Below are 21,546 nucleotides of genomic sequence, written 5' to 3' on the forward strand. Positions count from 1 at the left end.
ATGCAAGGATATTTTTTAAATCTTTCAGATATTCAGTGATGGCTTTATGTGCAACGTAATCCACTGGGGGAGCAGGGGATACTAAAAGTAGGATTCAGGAAACTTGGTTTCTGATTCTGGCTCTGCCATTATTAAGCTGTATGACTTTGAGTGAAACTCTTTTACTTGTCTTTGGTATCCTCCATGTCAAGTTGGTATAGTGGAAAGTGCATAGACTTGATTGTCAAGTACTGGCCTGAAGTTGATGTGTTTTGACTTTGCCACTTACTACCTGTATGACCGTGGACAAATTCTCTGAATGTTATTTTATTTCTCTGTGAGAAGAAGGAAAATGATTCCAGCTTCTTTGGGTTTTAAAGATTAAATGAAAAGAGGTGTTTGAAAAAGCTTAATAACACTTACTACTGATAGAGATATAAATAAGTATTACTTACCTCATCTTGAAAAATTAGGCTAGATAGAACTAGATGTTCTCTAAGGTATCTTTTATCAATGATTTCTCTTAGGATTCTATTTTAAATAGTTCTTGTTATGACAGAATAATTTGCAAAATTTGTTATAACAGCACTGATCTGAAATCACGTGGGAGAGCAGTGAGGTATTTTAAGTCTGTAAAACTGATGTTGACCATATTTTCTGCCTGTTTTCTGTATTCTACTGTGCTGGATATGTAGTAAATCTCCAAATACTTGCTGCAATTCTAAGATTCATGAAACACTAATGTAGGTTAGACTTTCTTAACCTAGAGTCTTTAAATACCCAAGAGATCTATGAATAGATTTTCACAGGTCTCTGAACTCTTTGAAATGAAATGCAAAATTTTTACTGTGCCTAAATTGTAGTGAGAAACAAGCTATAGCTTTAATAGTGAACAAGGCAGATTAGGTCTCTGTCCTCATGAAGTCTACATTCTAATATAAGATAGACATTGAGTAAACAAATAAAAATGTAAGAAAGTATAACTTATAGATGGTAGAACTATTTTGTAGAGAATTTAAGTACAGTGATGGATAGAGACTGACTTAAGAGATTATTTTAGCGTTTTAAGTGGTCAGGGAGTTCTGAGGAGTTGACATTTTTGGTGATATCTAAATGATAAAGAGTGGCCTTCAATTCAAAGATTAGAGAGACTAGCTAGTACTAATATCCTAAGATAGGAACAAGCTTCACTTGAGTAGCTGAAGGATAGTGGAGTGATGGAAACAAGTGTTAGAAACTGAAGTTGGAGAGAGAATTACAGGTCTTATCATTTAGGGCTTTGTAAACCAGAATATAATATCCAGATTTTATTCTCAATGTAATAGGAAGCCATTTCAAGATTTTTAACTGGAGAATGATGAGAAAAGGAAACTCAAGATAGAACCCTGATAACTCACTTCAGCATTTAGGAGTTTAAGAGATCAAAAACAATAAGCCAGTGAGTTGGCAAGGATGAGGGGAGTGTAGTTCATTGACACTTTCAAGAAGGAGGGAATAGTCATGTTTCATATCTTGTTGAGAAGACAAGTAAGATTAGAACAATGACCTAATCATTAGATTTGTCAACAATGTTGTCTGCCAGAAGAATGAAATTACTGTGAAGTCAATAAATAGCTATTAGGGGACTTCCTTGGTGGTCCAGTGGTTAAGAAACCACCTTCCAATGCAGGAGATGCAGGTTCAATCCCTGGTTCGGGAACTAAGATCCCACATGCTGCAGGGCAGTTAAACCCACATACCACATCTTAGGAGCCCACGTGCCACAACTACTGAGCTTGCACACTCTGTAGCCCGTGTACCACTCCAAAAGATCCTGCATGCCACAACGAAGATCCCGCATGCTGCAACTAAGATCCAACACAGCCAAATAAATAAATAAATAAATATTTTAAAAAAATAGCTATTAGCAGCTTTGTGTCATTGGCCTTTTCCTTTTTAACTTTCAAAAAATTTTTAAATTTTTTTAAATTTCATTTTTGTGACATTGGTTTTTGAATGAACCTGCAAGTAATTCTTCCTTTTTTAACCTTTAATCTGTGGGTGGTGATATGGTTAAGAGTTAGGGTTTTGAGCCAGACTGTCTGGGTTAATATTGCATCTCTATTTGTTTTTAGCTTATTCAGCCTCACTAAACCTCCATTTCTCATGGAGTTGACAGTTGAACACGGTGGTTAGGGGTGCTGACCCTCCACTCAGTTGAAAATCTGTGTATAATTTATAATCGGTTCTCCGTATATGCGGTTCCTCCTCATCTGCGGTTCTGCATCCAAGGATTCAGCCGACTGCAGATCATGTAGTACTGTAGTATTTACTATTGAAAAAAAAATCCATGTATAAGTGGACCCTTGCTATTAAAACCCATGTTGTTCAGGGGTTGACTATATCTGTAAAACAGGATAACAGTAGTTACCTACCTTTTATAATTTTGTTCTGTGTAAAGCAGTTAGCTGTATAAATAGTAAAAATTATAATGATTGTGCAATAAAACGTTTGTATTTTGTGCTTTTTGGGGTTTCTGTAGTTTTATAGTGTTTAAGGAAATAAAGTGCTGTGTTTTAACTTTGTTTTATGATTAATTAACAAATGTTAAGTGCTCTACAAGGCCATACTGGTAAAAAGGAAAGAACCATTAACTCAACTCAAGTAAAGATTAACTTAAGATCAGATTCTTTGTAGGCATTATTTTAAACTGCCATGCTAATCTATAGAAAAGTTCGTATGGATGATACTTTATCAACTTAATCAACTTCAGCAAACATTTCTGACTAATATCCAGTCCTCGTTCTGAATATTATATCTTTCAAACACTTTTTTTCCTTTAGTTTGGAGCATTCTGCAACCCCATGTACAATTGTAATTGTAGCACTTGACTGTACAGTTGAGTGATTAGATACTGTATTTTCTTTTTTAGCACTCTGGATGATAGTCTCATTTTATTAAGTAATAATTTAATATAAACATACTTGTAGCTACTCATTCTGTTTGCAGATGCATGTTATTTAAATTATTTATAATTAAAACATAGAAATCAAAATGTGGGCGATTTCTTTATCACTTTCTTATTATTGCAAGGGCAATTTGGACATATACTCAGATAACTTTAATTTTAGATCCTAAACGTGAAATTAACTTGGTAACTATTTAGGTTCTTAAATTTTTTTTCCACTGTCCATTTATCTGATAGCACACTTCGCAGAAACCCAGACAAAGCTGAGGTTACTCAGAAGGCAGATACTATGAGTATGCTGTTTCACTATTTCCCTGACAATTCAGAGTCTGGCACACAGTAGCAGTAGTGCTTAGTAAATATGTGTTGAATGAATGGATAAAATTTTTAGCATACCTAATAGAAATTGTTCTCTCAATAATGGGCTTGCATTTAAGGTTGAGTTACTTCAATAAAACATTAATTAAATGTAATGCTCGAAGAGTAAAATGTGTAGATAATTTACTTTTCTAATAATTACAGCTTAAATGACATTTTTGTTTCCATCTTTGTAAGCAGTCTCTGTTGAGCATAATCAAATCGTTAAGAACTTGTAACACTACATTACTTTATTGTTCTGTGCACCAGTTCTCACTTTTAGAAACTACAGTTAGAGTAAGAACTGCAGGTATTGTTTAAGATGTGTGCTAGAAACTTCAGATTAGATTTTATATGTAAAGAAAATTTCTATTAGATGCAGGTGATAAGTTTTGTGATTTGGTTTTTATCCCCTACCAAAAGGAGAGGGTAGACAGTGAAATTTGACTGTATATGTGTTCTGGTTAACTGTATTGACCTATCATTCTTAAATTTGGGAATTTAAAAAATCTTTTGAAGTAAATACTTTTCACTGTGTTTTAACACAGCATACTGTGGCAACAAGTATAAGCCGTAACAGAGGCTTAAAAGATCTTTACCAGTAAATAAAACTCTTAAAAATAAACCTTAGGGCTTCCCTGGTGGCGCAGTGGTTGAGAGTCCGCCTGCAGATGCAGGGGATGCGGGTTCGTGCCCCAGTCCGGGAAGATCCCACATGCCACGGAGCGCCCGGGCCCCGTGAGCCATGGCCGCTGAGCCTGCGTGTCCATAGCCTGTGCTCCGCAACGGGAGAGGCCACAACAGTGAGAGGCCCGCGTACCGCAAATAAATAAATAAACCTTAAAAAGAACCCCACAGTTTCTTTTTATCTCATTACCCACACTAAATTTGATGATAAAGTATTTTAAGGTAGATTTTATTTTAGGCCAATTTTTTTTAAGACTCTTTATTAGGGTGTAACATACACCAAAATGCCTACGCCGTAAGTGTAAAGCTTGATAAAATTTCACAGCTGAACATATTAACGTGTTCAGATCAGAATATTATTAGCTATCTTAAAAAGACTAATTTTAAAATATAAAACAACCATAGACTTAGATAAACTTGAGAGACTTATATCTTGGATCTAACTTTATTACTAACTTGTCACCTTCAGCAAGTTATTTCCTCTTTTTGGGGTCTACTCCCCATCTCCAAAATGAGGGGAAAAGACTAGATGTTTTATTACGGCTCTCACTTTGTAAAAATGCAAAGAGGTGGACTATGTTGATATAAATGTGGTATAAAATCTTACAGGTAGTAGGGTGAGAATATACAGTTTAATTGAAAAGAAGACGCTCATTTTTTTTTCTTTGTTTTTCAGGTAATATTTCACACTATGTGCTGACTGTATTTACAGAAGATATTTAAAAAAAAAGATAAACTTTTTTCAAAGATTTTGATTCCAGTGGAATCTTTGCTTTAGATTTTGTTTGTGTGTGTGAGTGAATTGTAACTCCAGAAACAATGCCTGTACAAGCTCCACAGTGGACGGATTTCCTCTCCTGCCCAATTTGCACTCAGACTTTCGACGAAACAATTCGAAAGCCCATCAGTTTGGGTTGTGGCCATACTGTCTGCAAGATGTGCCTGAACAAACTCCACCGCAAGGCTTGCCCATTTGACCAGACCACTATCAATACAGACATTGAACTCCTCCCAGTAAACTCAGCATTGCTGCAGCTAGTGGGTGCTCAGGTAAGTTGAGTAACTTGTTATCCTTTTAAATTTCTGTATGTGTCTTTTTTTCTCCCGAGGGAAACTTGTTAAGATCTGGTAATATTGCATTCTATTTTTTTTTAACATCTTTATTGGAGTATAATTGCTTTACAACGGTGTGTTAGTTTCAGCTTTATATCAAAGTGAATCAGCTGTACATACACATATATCAACATATCTCTTCCCTCTTGCATTTCCCTCCCTCCCACCCTCCCTATCCACCCCCCCCCCAGGTGGTCACAGAGCACTGAGCTGATCTCCCTGTGCTATGCGGCTGCTTCCCACTAGCTATTGGTTTTACATTTGGTAGTGTATATATGTCCATGCCTCTCTCTCACTTTGTCCCAGCTTACCCTTCCCCCTCCCCCTCCAGTCCATTCTCTAGTAGGTCTGCGTCTTTATTCCTGTCCTGCCCCTAGGTTCTTCATGACAATTTTTTTAAAAAAAATTTCTTACATTCCATATATATGTGCATACGGTATTTGTTTTTCTCTTTCTGACTTATTTCACTCTGTATGACAAACTCTAGGTCCATCCACCTCACTACAGATAACTCAGTTTCGTTTCTTTTTATGGCTGAGTAATATTCCATTGTATATATGTGCCACATGTTCTTTATCCATTCATCTGTCGAAGGACACTTAGGTTGGTTCCATGTCCTGGCTATTGTAAATAACGCTGCAGTGAACATTGTGGTACATGTATCTTTTTGAATTATGGTTTTCTCAGGGTATATGCCCAGTAGTGGAATTGCTAGGTCGTATGGTAGTTCTATTTTTAGTTTTTTAAGGACCTCCATACTGTTCTCCATAGTGACTGTATCAATTTACATTCCCACCAACAGTGCAAGAGGGTTCCCTTTTCTCTACGCCCTCTCCAGCATTTACTGTTTGTAGATTTTTTGATCATGGCCATTCTGACTGGTGTGAGATGATATCTCATGGAAGTTTTGATTTGCATTTCTCTAATGATTAATGATGTTGAGCATTCTTTCATGTGTTTGTTGGCAATCTGTATATCTCCTTTGGAGAAATGTCGATTTAGGTCTTCTGCCCATTTTTGGATTGGGTTGGGGTTTTTGTTTTTTTTTTTTCTTTGCAGTACACAGGCCTCTCACTGTTGTGGCCTCTCCCATTGCGGAGCACAGGCTCCGGATGCGCAGGCTCAGCGGCCATGGCTCACGGGCCCAACCGCTCTGCGGCATGTGGGATCTTCCCGGACCGGGGCATGAACCCATGTCCCCTGCATCTGCAGGCAGACTCTCAACCACTGCGCCACCAGGGAAGCCCCAGCTTTCTTTTGATTTCCATTTGCATGGAATATCTTTTTCCATCCCCTCACTTTCAGTCTGTATGTGTCCCTAGGTCTGAAGTGGGTCTCTTGTAGACAGCATATATATGGGTCTTGTTTTTGTATCCATTCAGCCAGCCTATGTCTTTTGGTTGGAGCATTTAATCCATTTACATTGAAGGTAATTATCAATATGTGTGTTCCCATTACCATTTTCTTAATTGTTTTGGGTTTGTTTTTGTGGGTCTTTTCCTTTTCTTGTGTTTCTTGCCTAGAGAAGTTCCTTTAGCATTTGTTGGAAAGCTGGTTTGGTGGTGCTGAACTCGCTTAGCTTTTGCTTGTCTGTAAAGGTTTTAATTTCTCCATCGAATCTGAACAAGGACCTTGCTGGGTAGAGTAATCTTGGTTGTAGGTTTTTCCCTTTCATCACTTTAAATATGTCCTGCCACTCCCTCTGGCTTGCAGAGTTTCTGCTGAAATATTAGCTAACTTTATCGGGATTCCATTGTATGTTATTTGTTGTTTTTCCCTTCCTGCTTTTAATATTTTTTCTTTGTATTTAATTTTTGGTAGTTTGATTAATGTGTGTCTTGGCCTGTTTCTCCTTGGATTTATCCTGTATGGGACTCTCTGTGCCTCCTGGACTTGATTAACTATTTCCTTTCCCATATTAGGGAAGTTTTCAACTGTAATCTCTTCAAATATTTTCTCAGTCCTTTTCTTTTTCTCTTCTTCTTCTGGGACCCCTAGAATTTGAATTTTGGTGCCTTTAATGTTGTTGCAGAGGTTTCTGAGACTGTCCTCAATCATTTTCATTCTTTTTTCTTTATTCTGCTCTGCAGTAGTTATTTCTACTATTTTCTCTTCCAGGTCAGTTATCTATTCTTCTGCCTCAGTTATTCTATTGATTCCTTCTAGAGAATTTTTAATTTCATTTATTGTGTTGTTCATCATTGTTTATTTGCTCCTTAGTTCTTCTAGGTTCTTGTTAAACGTTTCGTGTATTTTCTCCATTCTATTTCCAAGATTTTGGATCATCTTTACTATCATTACTCTGAATTCTTTTTCAGGTAGACTGCCTATTTCCTCTTATTTGTTTGGTCTGGTCGGTTTTTACCTTGCTCCTTCATCTGCTGTGCGTTTCGCTGTCTTCTCCTATTGCTCCACTTACTGTGTTTGGGGTCTCCTTTTCACAGGCCCCAGGTTCGTAGTTCTGTTGTTTTTGGTGTCTGCCCCCAGTGGCTATGATTCGTTCAGTGGGTTGTGTAGGCTTCCTGGTGGAGGGGACTAGTGCCTGTGTTCTTGTGGATGAGGCTGGATCTTGTCTTTCTGGTGGTCAGGTCTGCGTCTGGTGGTGTGTTTTGGGGTGTCTATGACCTTATTATGATTTTAGGCAGCCTCTTTGCTGATAGGTGGGGTTGTATTCCTGTCTTGCTAGTTGTTTGACATAGGGTGTTCAGCACTGTAGCTTGCTGGTCATTGAGTGGAGCTGAGTCTTGGCATTGAGTTGGAGATCTCTGGGAGATTTTCGCCGTTTGATATTACATGGAGCTGGGAGGTCTCTGGTGGACCAATGTCCTGAACTCAGCTCTCCCACCTCAGAGGTACAGGCCTGATGCCCGGCCGGAGCACCAAGACCCTGTCATCCACACGACTCAGAATGAAAGGGAGAAAGAAAGGGAGGGAGGGAGGGAGGGAGGAAAATAAAGTTATTAAAATAGAAAATAATTATTAAAAATAAAAAAATTTTTTAAAGTAATAAAAAAAAAAGAAAGAGAGCAACCAAACCAAAAACAAATCCATCAATGATAACAATCACTAAAAGCTATACTTTAAAAAAAAAAAAAATGGAGAGACGGAACCCTAGGACAAATGGTAAAAGCAAAGTTATACAGACAGAATCACACACAGAAGCATACACATACACATTCACAAAAAGAGAAAAAGGGAAAAATATATATATATCGTTGCTCCCAAAGTCCACCGCCTCACGTTGGTATGATTTGTTGTTCATTCAGGTATTCCACAGATGCAGGGTACATCAAGTTGATTGTGGAGATTTAATCCACTGCTCCTGAGAATGCTGGGAGAGATTTCCCTTTCTCTTCTTTGTTCTCACAGCTCCTGGGATTCAGCTTTGGATGTGGCCCCGCCTCTGCGTGTAGGTCGCCTGAGGGCATCTGATCCCCGCCCAGACAGGACAGGGTTAAAGTAGCAGCTGATTAGGGGGCTCTGGCTCACTGCAGGGGCAGGATTACAGAATGCTGGGTGAGCCTTCAGTGGCAGAGGCTGGCGTGATGTTGCACTAGCCTGAGGTGCACCATGTATTCTCCGGGGGAAGTTGTCCCTGGCAGTGGCCGGCTGCACAGGCTCCAGGGAGGGGAGGTGTGGATATTATTGACCTGTGCTTGCACACAGGCTTCTTGGTGGCTGCAGTAGCAGCCTTAGCGTCTCATTCCCATCTCTGGGGTCCACGCTGATAGCCGTGGCTTGCGCCCATCTCTGGAGCTCGTTTAGGCAGCACTCTTAATCCCCTCTCCTGGCGCACCAGGAAACAAATAGACAAGAAGACGTCTGTTGCCTCTTCAGCAGCTCCAGACCTTTTCCCAGACACACTCTCGGCTAGCTGTGGTGCCCTAGCCCCCTTCAGGCTGTGTTCACGCAGCCAACCCCAGTCCTCTCCCTGGGATCTGCCCTCCAAAGCCGGAGCCTCAGCCCCCAGCCCCTGCCCATCCCGGCGGGTGAGCAGACAAGTCTCTTGGGCTGGTGAGTGCTGGTTGGCACTGATTCTCTGTGCTGGGATCTCTCCGCTTTGCCCTCCGCATCCCTGTTGCTGCGCTCTCCTCCGCGGCTCCAAAGCTCCCCCCTCTGCCTCCCGCAGTCTCTGCCCGCGAAGGGCCTTCCTAGTGTGTAGAAACCTTTCCTCCTTCAAGGCTCCCTCCCACTGGTGCAGGTCCCATCCCTATTCTTTTTTTTTTCTTTTTCTTTTTTTTTTTGCGGTATGCGGGCCTCTCACTGCTGGGGCCTCTCCCGTTGCGGAACACAGGCTCCGGACGCGCAGGCCCAGCGGCCATGACCCACGGGCCAAGCCGCTCCGCGGCACGTGGGATCCCTCCGGACCGGGGCACGAACCCGCGTCCCCTGCATCGGCAGGCGGACGTTCAACCACTGCGCCATCAGGGAAGCCCCCGTCCCTATTCTTTTGTCTCTGTTTTTTCTTTTTTCTTTTGCCCTACCCAGGTACGTGGGGAGTTTATTGCCTTTTGAGAGGTCTGAGTTCTTCTGCCATTGTTCAGTAGGTGTTCTGTAGGAGTTGTTCCACATGTAGATGTATTTCTGATGTATTTGTGGGGAGGAAGGTGATCTCCACGTCTTACTCTTCCGCCATCTTGAAGCTCCTCCTGTCTTCTATTTAAATAGATAACATTTTGTTCAGTACTGAGCAGATCCTTTATTTCAGTACGTGAGGGGATTTGTTATAGTGGTGCAGTTTGTCAGTCACTGTACAGTAACATTCATTCAGTCTGGTGGGCAGACTTTCTCAACAGCCTTAGCTATCAGATCATTAGAGAAACCTAAGAGGTACGTCACAAGAACTTCTTAATATTGAAGAAAATATTATTCACAAAATAATTGCATTTTACTTAGTAGGAAAAGTGAAGCTGCTTCAGACTATTTTACTTAGTAGACACTAACTGAAATGAAAGATCGAGAAAGTGACGAAAACTATAGAACACAGCCTTTGGGAACCGTTTGTCTAGAGTAGGACCAAATACCCCTAGGTACCTAAATATAAAAGTTACTCTAGTAATTGTGAAGGTAATACTCTGAAAGTTTTGTGTCAGTGTTCTCAAGGTAGAGATCAATAGTATCCTCAGACGGTTTCACAGCCAAGGGAAGGAAGCAGGCTTTCCAGAGTTAGGTATGATTCACTTAAACAACCTCTCACTGTTAATTTGCATAGTGTGAGTCTAAAGTATCATATGTTTACCATAAATCATTTTCCAAATAAATATACGGGAACTTTGGACATTAATATTTATATTATTATTAGTACCACTAATATTAATATTTATATTAATATTAGTACCACTAATATTTGCTAGATCAGTCTTCCTATAAGTTGATAAAAAGTAGGGAAGGTTGGTATTATGTATGTAGGAGATAAAGAGAGCAGTTTTAGAACAGCTTATTCAAAAGGAAAATTTGCTGGGACTTCCCTGGTGGTCCCGTGGTTGGGACTCCGTGCTTCTGCTGCGGGGGGAGTAGTTCAGTCCCTGGTTGGGGAACTAGGATCCTGGATGCCACATGGTGCAGCCAAAAAAAAGGGAAAACTTACTTTATTTACAAATCTATCTTGATGATGTCTCCAACACTACAAAATATTAATATTTGTCAGAGGGAAATTGCATTTGATTGTTTTTCTTCTCTTCCTTACTTAATTTTTCATTTCATAATCATTTCTCTTTTTGTTTTGAAAATTCCATTATGACATTTTGGAAATGTTTTAAAAATATACTTATTGGGGATAACAATTTTAGTAATATAATATTTTAATAACAAATAACCAAGACTTACTTTTTTTCATAAAGTTGTCTAAGGATGAGCTAATTCTTTTTCTACAAAATGAGTAAGACCTTGTCATGTCTTAACTGTAACAACTAATGTTTATGAAATTGAGGATAGGACATTTTAATCCATAATAGCCGTTATTTTAACCCCACAGATTTCCATTAAAAAACTGTTAGAAGTAATAAATGAATTAAGCAAAGTTGCAGGATACAAAGTTAACATGCAAAAATCGGTTTCATTTCTGTACACTAACAATGAACAATCCAAAAGGAAATTAACAAAATAATTTCACTTACAGTAGCATCAAAAAGAATAAAATACTTAGGAATAAATTTAGCGAAGGAGGTGAAAGACTTGTACATTGAAAATAAAACATTGCTTAAAGAAATTAAAGAAGACATAAATAAATGGAAAAACATCACCTGTTCACAGACTTAATATTACTAAGATGACAGTACTACCCAAAGCAATCAACAGATTCAATGCAAGCTTTTTCAAAATCCCAGTGATGTTTTTTGAAGAAATAGAAAAACCCATCCTAAAATTTATATGGACTCACAAGGGACCCTAAATAGCCAAAACAATCTTAAAAGAAGAACAAATTTGAAGGAATCACACTTCCTGATTTTGAAACTGCAAAACTCTAGTGATCAAGACAGTGTGGTGCTGGCATAAAGACTGGCATTTAGATCAATGGAATAGAATAGAGAGTCCAGAAATAAACCCATATATATGGTCAAATGACTCTTTACAAGATTGCCAAAACCATTCAATGGGGAAAAGACAGTCTTTCCAACTAATGGTGCTGAGCAAACTGGATATCCAAATGCAAAAGGATGAATTTGGACCATTACCTCACACCATATACAAAAATTAAATCAAAATAGATCAAAGACTAAAAGTAAGAGCTAAAACTGCAGAACTCTTTTTTTTTTTTTTTTTTTTTTTTGTGGTACGCGGGCCTCTCACTGTTGTGGCCTCTCCCGTTGTGGAGCACAGGCTCCGGACGCACAGGCCCAGCGGCCATGGCTCACGGGCCCAGCCACTCCACAGCATGTGGGATCTTCCCGGACCGGGGCACGAACCCGTGTCCCCTGCATCAGCAGGCGGACTCTCAACCACTGCGCCACCAGGGAAGCCCCAGAACTCTTAAAACAAAATATTTGCATAAATCTTTGTGACCTTGGAGTAGGCAGTGGTTTTTTTGTTTATTTTATTTATTTATTTGCTTGTGCCAGGTCTTAGTTGCGGCAAGTGGGTTCCTTTAGTTGCAGCTCGAGGGCTCCTTAGTTGCAGCTCGAGGGCTTCCTTGTTGCGGCACACAGGCTCCTTAGTTGTGGCACGTGGGCTCCTTAGTTGTGGCATGCATGTAGGATGTAGTTCCCTGGCCAGGGGTCGAACCCGGGACCCCTACATTGGGAGCATGGAGTCTTAACCACTGCACCACCAGGGAAGTCCCTAGGCAGTATTTTTTTACCTATGACACCAGAAGCACAAGGAACAAAAGATAAATCAAACTAAATCAAAATTTAAAACTTAGTGCTTCAGGGAATTCCCTGGCAGTCCATTGGTTAGGACTCCGCGCTTTCATTGCTGAGGGCCTGGGTTCAATTTCTGGTTGGGGAACTAAGATCCCACAAGCCACGTGGTACAGCCAAAACAAAACAAAAAACTTAGTGCTTCAAAAGACACTGTCAAGAGAGTGAGAGAACAACCCACAGAATGGGACAAAATAATTGTAAGTCATATATCTGTAAGAAACTTGTATCTAAGAACCCTTACAACTCAATTATAAAAAGAACATGGTTTTTAAATGGGCAAAGATCTGGACACTTCACCAAAGAAGATATGCAGGTGGCAAATGAGCAAATAAAAGCTTGCTCAGCATTGTTTGTCATTAAAGAACTGCAAATTAAAACAACAATCAGAGGTAAAAACTATGTGTAAAATAAATAAGCTACAAGAATATATTGTACAACAAGGGGAATATAGCCAACATTTTATAGTAACTATAAATAGAATATAATCTTTAAAAATTGTGAAAACAACAGCAACAGTGAGCTACCACTACACATAAATTAGAATAGCTAAAATTCAAAACATTGACAGCACGAAGTACTGGCGAGGATGTGAAGCAAGAGAGACTCTCATTTATTGCTGGTGGGAATGCAAAATGGTACAGCTACTTTGGAAGTTATTATATAATTCTGTTTATATGAAATGTCCAAAATAGGCAAACCCGTAGAGACAGAAAATAGATTAGTTTTTTCCTATGGCTGGAGGGGGTTTGGGAGGAAATACGGCAGGGGTGACTATGGGGTTTTTTTGGGGGGGCCATGAAAATGTTCTAAAATTGTGATGGTTATATAACTGAGAATATACTTAAAGTCACTGAATTATATACCTTAAATGGGTCAGTTATATGATATGCAAGTTATATCTCAATAAAGCTGTTACAGAAACAAAACAAAAATTTTAAAATGCAATAATTTTGTGTGTATGTATATAAAAGATCTTTTGAAAGAATTCAGTAAATTTAATGGGAGTTGTGATGTTACCAGTGTTAGGAGTGCATAAAACATACTCAATAAAACATTTGATTATAATTAATTAGTGAGCACTCAAACACACCTTTTTTTCTTTTTTACCTCTAGGTTCCTGAACAGCAGCCCATTACTTTGTGTAGTGGGGTTGAAGATACAAAGCATTATGAGGAAGCCAAGAAGTGTGTAGAAGAATTAGCATTGTACCTGAAACCACTCAGCAGTGCTAGAGGTAAATCAGATGAAATTATCCATACTGAGCATGTGTTCATTAAAGATGCTTTTGTTACCATAAAAATTGTGAGCTATAAGTGAATGTTAATGAAATTCATTTATTTATTGTAAGCCAAACCCAGGGGTGCTAAATAATATTATAAACCACGTCAAATAAAGTAGTGAGTTTAAAGTTTATGTACTATTTATTGGAAACATTTTTTGAATGAGTTGCAAAAGTAAGTATAAGCACACTAGTGGTTTCAGAAGGGCTCTCTATCATTTGACAACTCTATAAATTGTCAGCCTTCTATCCAGTTTTGTGTGGTATGCTGTTGGGGATACAATAAAATTGGAAGTTGCCATTACTGTCTTGCCATTATGGCTTGTTTTCATTAGGAAGGTGAGCTTAACCACTAGGAAATATACCAGACCTGTTAGGACCTCAAGATTTGGGTTTTGTTTTTTTTTAACATCTTTATTGGAGTATAATTGCTTTACAATTGTGTGTTAGTTTCTGCTTTGTAACAAAGTGAATCAGTTATACATATACATGTCCCCACATCTCCTCCATCCCCAGTTTTCCTCCCTCCCACCCTCCCTATCCCACCCCTCCAGGTGGCCACAAAGCACCGAGCTGATCTCCCTGTGCTATGTGGCTGCTTCCCACTAGCCATCTATTTTACATTTGGTAGTATATATTAAGTCCATGCCACTCTCTCATTTCGTCAAGATTTGGGTTTTTAATTATTAATATTGACTGGCCTTTTTTTCTTTATTTCTCCATGATTAAAATGAATAATGATATATTTAATGTCATGAGTGTTACATTTGCATGCCATAACAACTTTTGTATACTTTTAAAATGCAAACTAGGCTTCACTTGTGTAATTTGTATTGTTTATTTTAAATATTCTGATAGAACCCAGAACTATTCCACATAGCCATAAGTCAATCAGCCCATCAGAGGAAGTTTTTCTGGACTCTAAAATTACATTGGAAACCTAGAAATAACTTTATTTTCTGTTTTAAAGGAGTGGGTCTGAATAGCACTACTCAGAGTGTTCTGAGTCGCCCAATGCAGAGGAAGCTGGTGACTCTGGTCCACTGCCAACTAGTAGAAGAAGAAGGCAGGATTCGTGCCATGAGGGCAGCTCGATCTTTAGGTGAACGAACAGTTACAGAGCTCATTCTCCAGCACCAGAATCCTCAGCAACTCTCTTCCAATCTTTGGGCAGCAGTCAGAGCTAGAGGCTGCCAGTTCCTTGGACCAGGTATATAATTAAAGTTTGATATTTACTATACTAGTAATTCTAAAAGTATTTATAGTGTAGGAACTATAAGTGATGTACAAAGGCTAGTTCTTTACAATATTCTGTTGTTATCAAGTAATATCCCACTTGGTATCCCACAGTCATGGCTTGGGTAATTCCATGTCAGTTTTTCAGGATACTTAAAACTTTTAATGCCAAAAGTTTATTCATTTTCATAGAGGTTTTCCCTAACTGTATTAATCTTTTATCTGCTTTTTAAAATAAAGTATATAGAATGTAATAAAAAATTGCCCCCAAATGGTTCAAAAGTATAACTGAACATCGGTTGTTGTTGTGTTGCCCATTAATGAAGGGGTACCTGTAGAAATTATTAAATGTTTCCCTTCTAAGAAATGGATTTATCTTATCTCTGTACATGATAAATTTTGGTTTTGCTCAACTTTTCCTAGCAATGCAGGAGGAAGCTCTAAAGCTGGTTCTCCTGGCCTTAGAAGATGGTTCTGCTTTGTCAAGAAAAGTATTGGTTCTCTTTGTGGTGCAAAGGTTGGAGCCACGGTTTCCTCAAGCCTCTAAAACTAGCATTGGGCACGTTGTCCAGCTCCTTTATAGAGCCTCCTGCTTCAAGGTATGAACCTATGGTAACTTTCAGCTTAAAAGGAAATGTCCTTTCCCCAAACTTAGGTAGTAAGACTTTGAGTTTAATAAAGTTGCCTGTATCTTTCCATAAAATTTTAGCAGTTTTTCTTTTCTCTTTTAAAGAATATAGATGGTGTCCTGTTAAAGTTAAATCTTGTATTGAATTTTGTATGTTAGATATTGTGCAACATAGATTAAATCAAGGCTTATAGATTTTTGTATTTGAAGAGACTAAAAAGCCATGGCAGTTTTCCACCAAGACTGCAAACAGAATTGGTCTAAAGAGAGAGAGTCATTGAAGCAGGAGTACATTTTATTTGGCTATTTGCTCCTGACAAAATTCCACATATACAGTACTGGAGCTCCATTTGCCATTTTGGTTTTAGTATATATAGTAATGCTGGACATGTCCTTTGTATGCCAAGTTGAATCAGCACTACTTCAGACACTGGTGCCCACTATGTATCACTTATTGTTCATCCTGTTTTCCTAACTTCTTAATGTCAGGGCTTCTTGCTTTTGACACAACACATAACAAGTACTTCATGGGCCAGGGAAGCATGTCTCTAAAAAATTATTAATTCATACAAGCTATAAGGAGGTCACCACATTCCCTCATCTGACACTGAAACTAAAAAACTCCCACATTAGCCATCCTGCTATATTCTAATCTCGTCATTTTTTGAGAAGGATAAAATGGTTCACAAAATCAACAGAGCATATAGATTTAACTTAAAAAATTTTTTTTAAGTTCTAGCTAAATGCCAATATTATTCTGTTTCTTTCTAGACTCAGATTATATACTGAAAATGGGGTGTAGATTCCACATCTGTACCCACCCCTCTTGTTTTCCCTACGTCCCTCTGGAGCTCTCAGAACCTCAACTGGTCCAGATTGTCCCTGAATAACTCACATTTGTTGTAATGGTTGTAATAACCTGACTGTACAGTGTAATCCGGAATACGTTTCAGAATGTCAGTCTGCTTCCAGTGTTACTTCTCCTTAAACAGCGCCAGATAGATACAGTATAGGAAGCTTAAGAAATAAAGGGAAAGAAATCCAGCCTTCCTCTGTGAAGAAGAATAAGGGGCTCAAAAACGCCAGAATACCCCAAGTGAACCCTTCTCAATCCTAATTAAAAGCGTTAATAGTAATTTTAAAAAGATTGGAATATGTAAAAATCCAATTATTTTTCACTTGGGTCATGATTATGTCCCTTTATTTCATTGTCCACCTGCTTTCTTCTTTTGGTGGCAGTTTGTACTATACTCTCAATCATGAAAAGATTCATCTTCTCTCATCACAATAGGTCCATACCCTAAACTGTATTCACTATCGCAGAGTTTCTATTAAGTGTCTGCCAATACCCATTTCATCTTCTTCATGGAACTCAAATCAGCATTTTCCTTTCTTTGCAGTTGTTTGTGTCCGTATAGCAGTATTCTAGCTGGGTCTTTTTAGCATCTCTTTTATTTCCATTGGAAAAGCCTTTCAAGCTGCAGTATAATTCTAGGCATTTTAGTACAGTACAGTTCCAGGACTTCAGACATTGCATTTCTTGGAAATCTTTGAGTGTTTTTAGTTAAAGAGAGTTTTGAGAGCCAAGTCCACGGAACCAGTACATCATATAGAAAGCATATACTACATTTTAATGAGATTTAATGTATATTGAGAGGGTGTTTCATACATATACATATACATTTGGTCTTTTGACTTGCCTTTGAATAGGGGCAAAATATATTTAGTTTTTGTGACTATAGTTCTTGATTTTTTTATCTGTTTGGTCTCTCTATGGACTTACCTAACAAATTTAAGTTAGACCTTCTTATAATAAGAATGGAATACAAGTAAAAATATATCAGTATGACCTGGAAGTCCTGACTAAGATAGTCTATTGTTTCTTTGATGGGAGGGAAAAAAAAAGGGGAATTTTCTATAGAGGAATTTGAATCCTTATGGGAATAAAAGATTAGCAAGGCAAAAAATGTTGTAAAATATGTTAGGATATAGGTGGTCCTAGACTAGAATTAATTCTTTTACTTTGATTTATTAGGCCTTTGGCCTGAATCCAGCTTGACTTAAAATGTGAATTATTAGGGGTGATACCACTAGTACCTACCTCAACAAGTTTAAAGAATTAAATGAGTTAATATGTCACTATAACAGTTAATAAGGTAATTTAACACACTGGCACATACTATGTGCTCAATAAATGTTAGTTATTTTTATTGCTAAAAAATATTATCATCATTGTCGTACAGCATCTTAGAATTTGCACTTTCAGGTGGTGACCTAACCTACAAAACTGCAGGGAGAATTAAACCAAGTACAAATTAGTCATCTTTAGAATCACACCAGCATCTGAAGCTCTTTCAGTTATTGAGTACCAGCTATCTCAATACCAGGCAAGCCCAAGAGTAATAATCCATAGATATGAAGAAGCAGCATGGTGTTTTTCAGAATACTTGTATGAGTATTTTCTTTTTTTTTCACATCTTTACTGGAGTATAAATGCTTTACAATGTTGTGTTAGTTCCTGCTGTACAACAAAGTTAATCAGCTGTTTGGATATATATATATCCCCATATCCCCTCCCTCTTGAGCCTCCCTCCCACCCTCCCTATCCCATCCCTCTAGGTCGTCACAAAGCATCGAGTTGATCTCCTTGTGCTATGCAGCAGCTTCCCACTAGCCATCCATTTTACATTTGGTAGTGTATATATGTCATTGCTACTCTCTCACTTCATCCCAGCTTCCCCTTCCCCCACTGTGCCCTCAAATCTGTTCTCTATGTCTGTGTCTTTATTCCTGCCCTGCCACTAGGTTCATCAGTACTACTTTTTAAAACCCCATATATATGTGTTAGCATACGGTATTTGTTTTTCTTTTCCTGACTTGACTTCACACTGTATGACAGATTCTAGGTCCATCCACCTCAATACAAACAACTCAATTTTGTTCCTTTTTATGGCTGAGTAATATTCCATTGTATATATGTGCCACATTTTTTTTATCCATTCATCTGTCGATGGACACTTGGGTTGCTTCCATGTCCTGGCTATTGTGAATAGTGCTGCAATGAACATTGTGGTACATGTATCTTTTTTTTTTTTTTTAATCTTAAGGAATTTATTGATTGATAACAGGAGTCTAGAAGTAGGGAGGTTCCCATCTGGCTAATTCACTAGATCATCCACATCCTCAAAAACCCAGGCCTCTCCCATCAGTCTTTTCTGCATCTCAGGTGGATCAGCTGCTCTTCACATGGCTGCCCAATGGTGGAAGAAATTCCCAGCTCGCATGCTCAGACACTAAGAAGCAGAGGAAGAAAGTTTGACTTCCTTGTGTCTCCTCTTAAAAAACCTTTCCCTGGGCTTCCCTGGTGGTGCAGTGGTTGAGAGTCCGCCTGCCGATGCAGGGGACACGGGTTCATGCCCCGGTCCAGGAAGATCCCACATGCCGTGGAGAGGCTGGGCCCGTGAGCCATGGCCGCTGAGCCTGTGCGTCCGGAGCCTGTGCTCCACAACGGGAGAGGCCACAACAGTGAGAGGCCAGCTTAGCGCAAAAAAAAAGAAACCTTTCCCAAGAGGGACTCCACTCTCCCTCCAACAGATGTCCCATTGCATCTCATTGTGAATGTGATACACTAGGTCACATGACACTTCCTAAGTAGTCTCCAACTCGGATGATGGAATTGCCAGCATTGGATTAGACCAGGGTTTATTCATCTTTTCTGTGCCATGGGCCCCTTTGACAGTCAGGTGAAACCTAGGGACCCCTTCCCAGAATACTCTATTTAATTGCATAGAGTAAAATGACCGGATTACAAAAGAAACCAACTATATCAAAAAATATATTTTTTAAGTGATACAGGAATAAACTTGCTTCTTTATTAGTGCACTAAATAACAAAATCTAGCGGCAGATCTAATAACAACCATAATTTTTAAGTAGTGATGAAGGTAAACAATGTTTTGAGATACCTGTAATAACTGTTTTGTGATATGAAAACATTTGTGTTTTCCATTGGTGACAAAGTCACAAGTTACTGCTAATGATACTGTGGTTTGTTGCTTACATTCATGATAGAAGGAAATGTTAAATTTCAGTTGGAGTTTAATGAAAAGAAAGACTTTTTTTTTTCTTTTTTCCCAATGCAAGATTGTGAATCCCATGCATTCCATCCATGGACCCTTGGTAGGGGTGGTCTGTGGACTACATTAAAAGCCCCTAGCTTAGATTAATTAAGATTCACATATTGAGTCTGGGAGTGGGCATGTCTTTACTGAGACAAGTGGCTTCAAAGGAGTGTGGATATCTAAACTAAATCAGGACTAACTCAAGCGAAAAAAGAAGTAAGAGGCTGGGAGAGTAGGGTAGAGGAGGAGTGGGGTGATCTTGACTCCAGGGTCTGCTCCGTGTAGGGTCAGCAAGGGCTTCCTTCAGAGGGAGAACACTTCTCATCACTGGAGGAAGAGACCTTGTCAAGGGGACTCAGACATACTAGGATTCCTGCCAACCTTGGCATCTTACATAGCCCCCCCCGTTTTATTTACTTTTGTTTCTTGGTTGGTTTTCTTTAAACAACTGTATGTATTTCAAGCTACAGATATAAAACTTTCCCTTTACAAATATTCAGCCTACTGGAATATATCCTTTCTATACCACTCCTTAGAAGTGACCACGGCTCTCAGCTTAATGGGTGTCTTTTCAGACTACTTGCTATGCACATGTGATATCCCACCAGCTTACAAACTTTCTTGTGTTAGCAATGCAGGGTACCAGGCCCTGCCCTCCCCCATGCTGGTGAATGAGAACAGCCTCAGTGTGCTAGATGCTAAACTCACAGCGTCCCCTTCGATTCCCCAAAGACACTTGAAGTTCAGGCAGGGGAGGTGGCCCTCACACCACATACCTCAGAAGTGGCAGAGCTGAGATTTGAACCCATGTCTATCAGACCCCAAAGTCCATTCTCGAAATGCCATATGTGTTGGTTTGCAGAGCTGTACCTGATGGTCCGGTCATTTTTTCCCTTTTTTTTTTTTAAGGAGTGGGGTGGGCATATTCCTGGAACCTGGCTTGGATGGTGCCAACTTGAAATGGACGTTCATATTGAAGTGTTCGGGTGTCTCATCACTAAGACTTGAGTCTCCTAAATCATTCACAGGAGACTCCAGACGTATATTCAAAAGGCAGCATTGGAAGTATGAGAAGAATTTACAGTAAAGCTAAAAAGCAAGGCAAAGATGTCCTCTATGAGTTCCATAATTTAACATTATCTTGGAGGTACTGCCCAATGCAGTTAAGACAAGAGAAAAAAAAAAAGCTTATATAGATAGGAAAGAAATGAGAAAGGTAATCTTACTTGGGGAGATCATTAATCAGATGAAGAACTATTATAAGCAAAAAAAAATTCAATAAGGTGGCTGGATACAAAAGTTAAAATACAGAAACCAATAGCACTCACGTTTATGCAAGCTGCATCTCGTTAGAAGACATACAGAAGAAAAGATTACATCACAATAGCAGCAACACAGGTGTTTTGGAATTAATTTTTTTAAATGCGAAGTCTATAGGAAGGAAACATCTAAATGCTCTCTTCTCCTTAACATCTTATTATAAAAATTTTAGGGCTTCCCTGGTGGCGCAGTGGTTGAGAGTCCGCCTGCTGATGCAGGGGACATGGGTTCGTGCCCCGGTCTGGGAAGATTCCGCCTGCCACGGAGCCGCTGGGCCCATGAGCCATGGCCGCGGAACCTGCGCGTCCAGAGCCTGTGCTCCACAACGGGAGAGGCCACAACAGTGAGAGGCCCGTGTACCGCAAAAAAAAAAAAAAAAAAAATTTAAAACATACATAAAAGTTTAAATAATTATATGGAGAACACCCATATACCCACCACCTAGATTCTCCAGTTAACATTTTTTGTATTTCACATGTATTACACATATCAGTCCACATATAATCCTTCTATTCATTC

The 21,546-nt window shown here is 39.0% G+C and overlaps 1 protein-coding gene across 2 annotated transcripts in view; it reads left to right on the forward strand.

Annotated features, from left to right (window-relative positions):
* Positions 1 to 4,789: 4,789 nt before the first annotated feature.
* RC3H1 (ring finger and CCCH-type domains 1) overlaps positions 4,790 to 21,546 on the forward strand; it is a gene marked incomplete at its 5' end in the record, with an annotated part of 56,032 nt that continues 39,275 nt past the window's right edge. For both annotated transcript variants that reach the window (XM_079697980.1, XM_079697981.1), the window contains 4 exons: positions 4,790 to 5,020; positions 13,558 to 13,678; positions 14,694 to 14,933; positions 15,383 to 15,558. In XM_079697980.1, coding sequence (XP_079554106.1) covers positions 4,790 to 5,020; positions 13,558 to 13,678; positions 14,694 to 14,933; positions 15,383 to 15,558 — 768 coding nt within the window. The remainder of the gene's footprint in view (positions 5,021 to 13,557; positions 13,679 to 14,693; positions 14,934 to 15,382; positions 15,559 to 21,546) is intronic.

Source organism: Hyperoodon ampullatus (assembly GCF_949752795.1).
Source record: "Hyperoodon ampullatus genome assembly, chromosome: 2".
NCBI lineage: Eukaryota > Metazoa > Chordata > Mammalia > Artiodactyla > Ziphiidae > Hyperoodon > Hyperoodon ampullatus.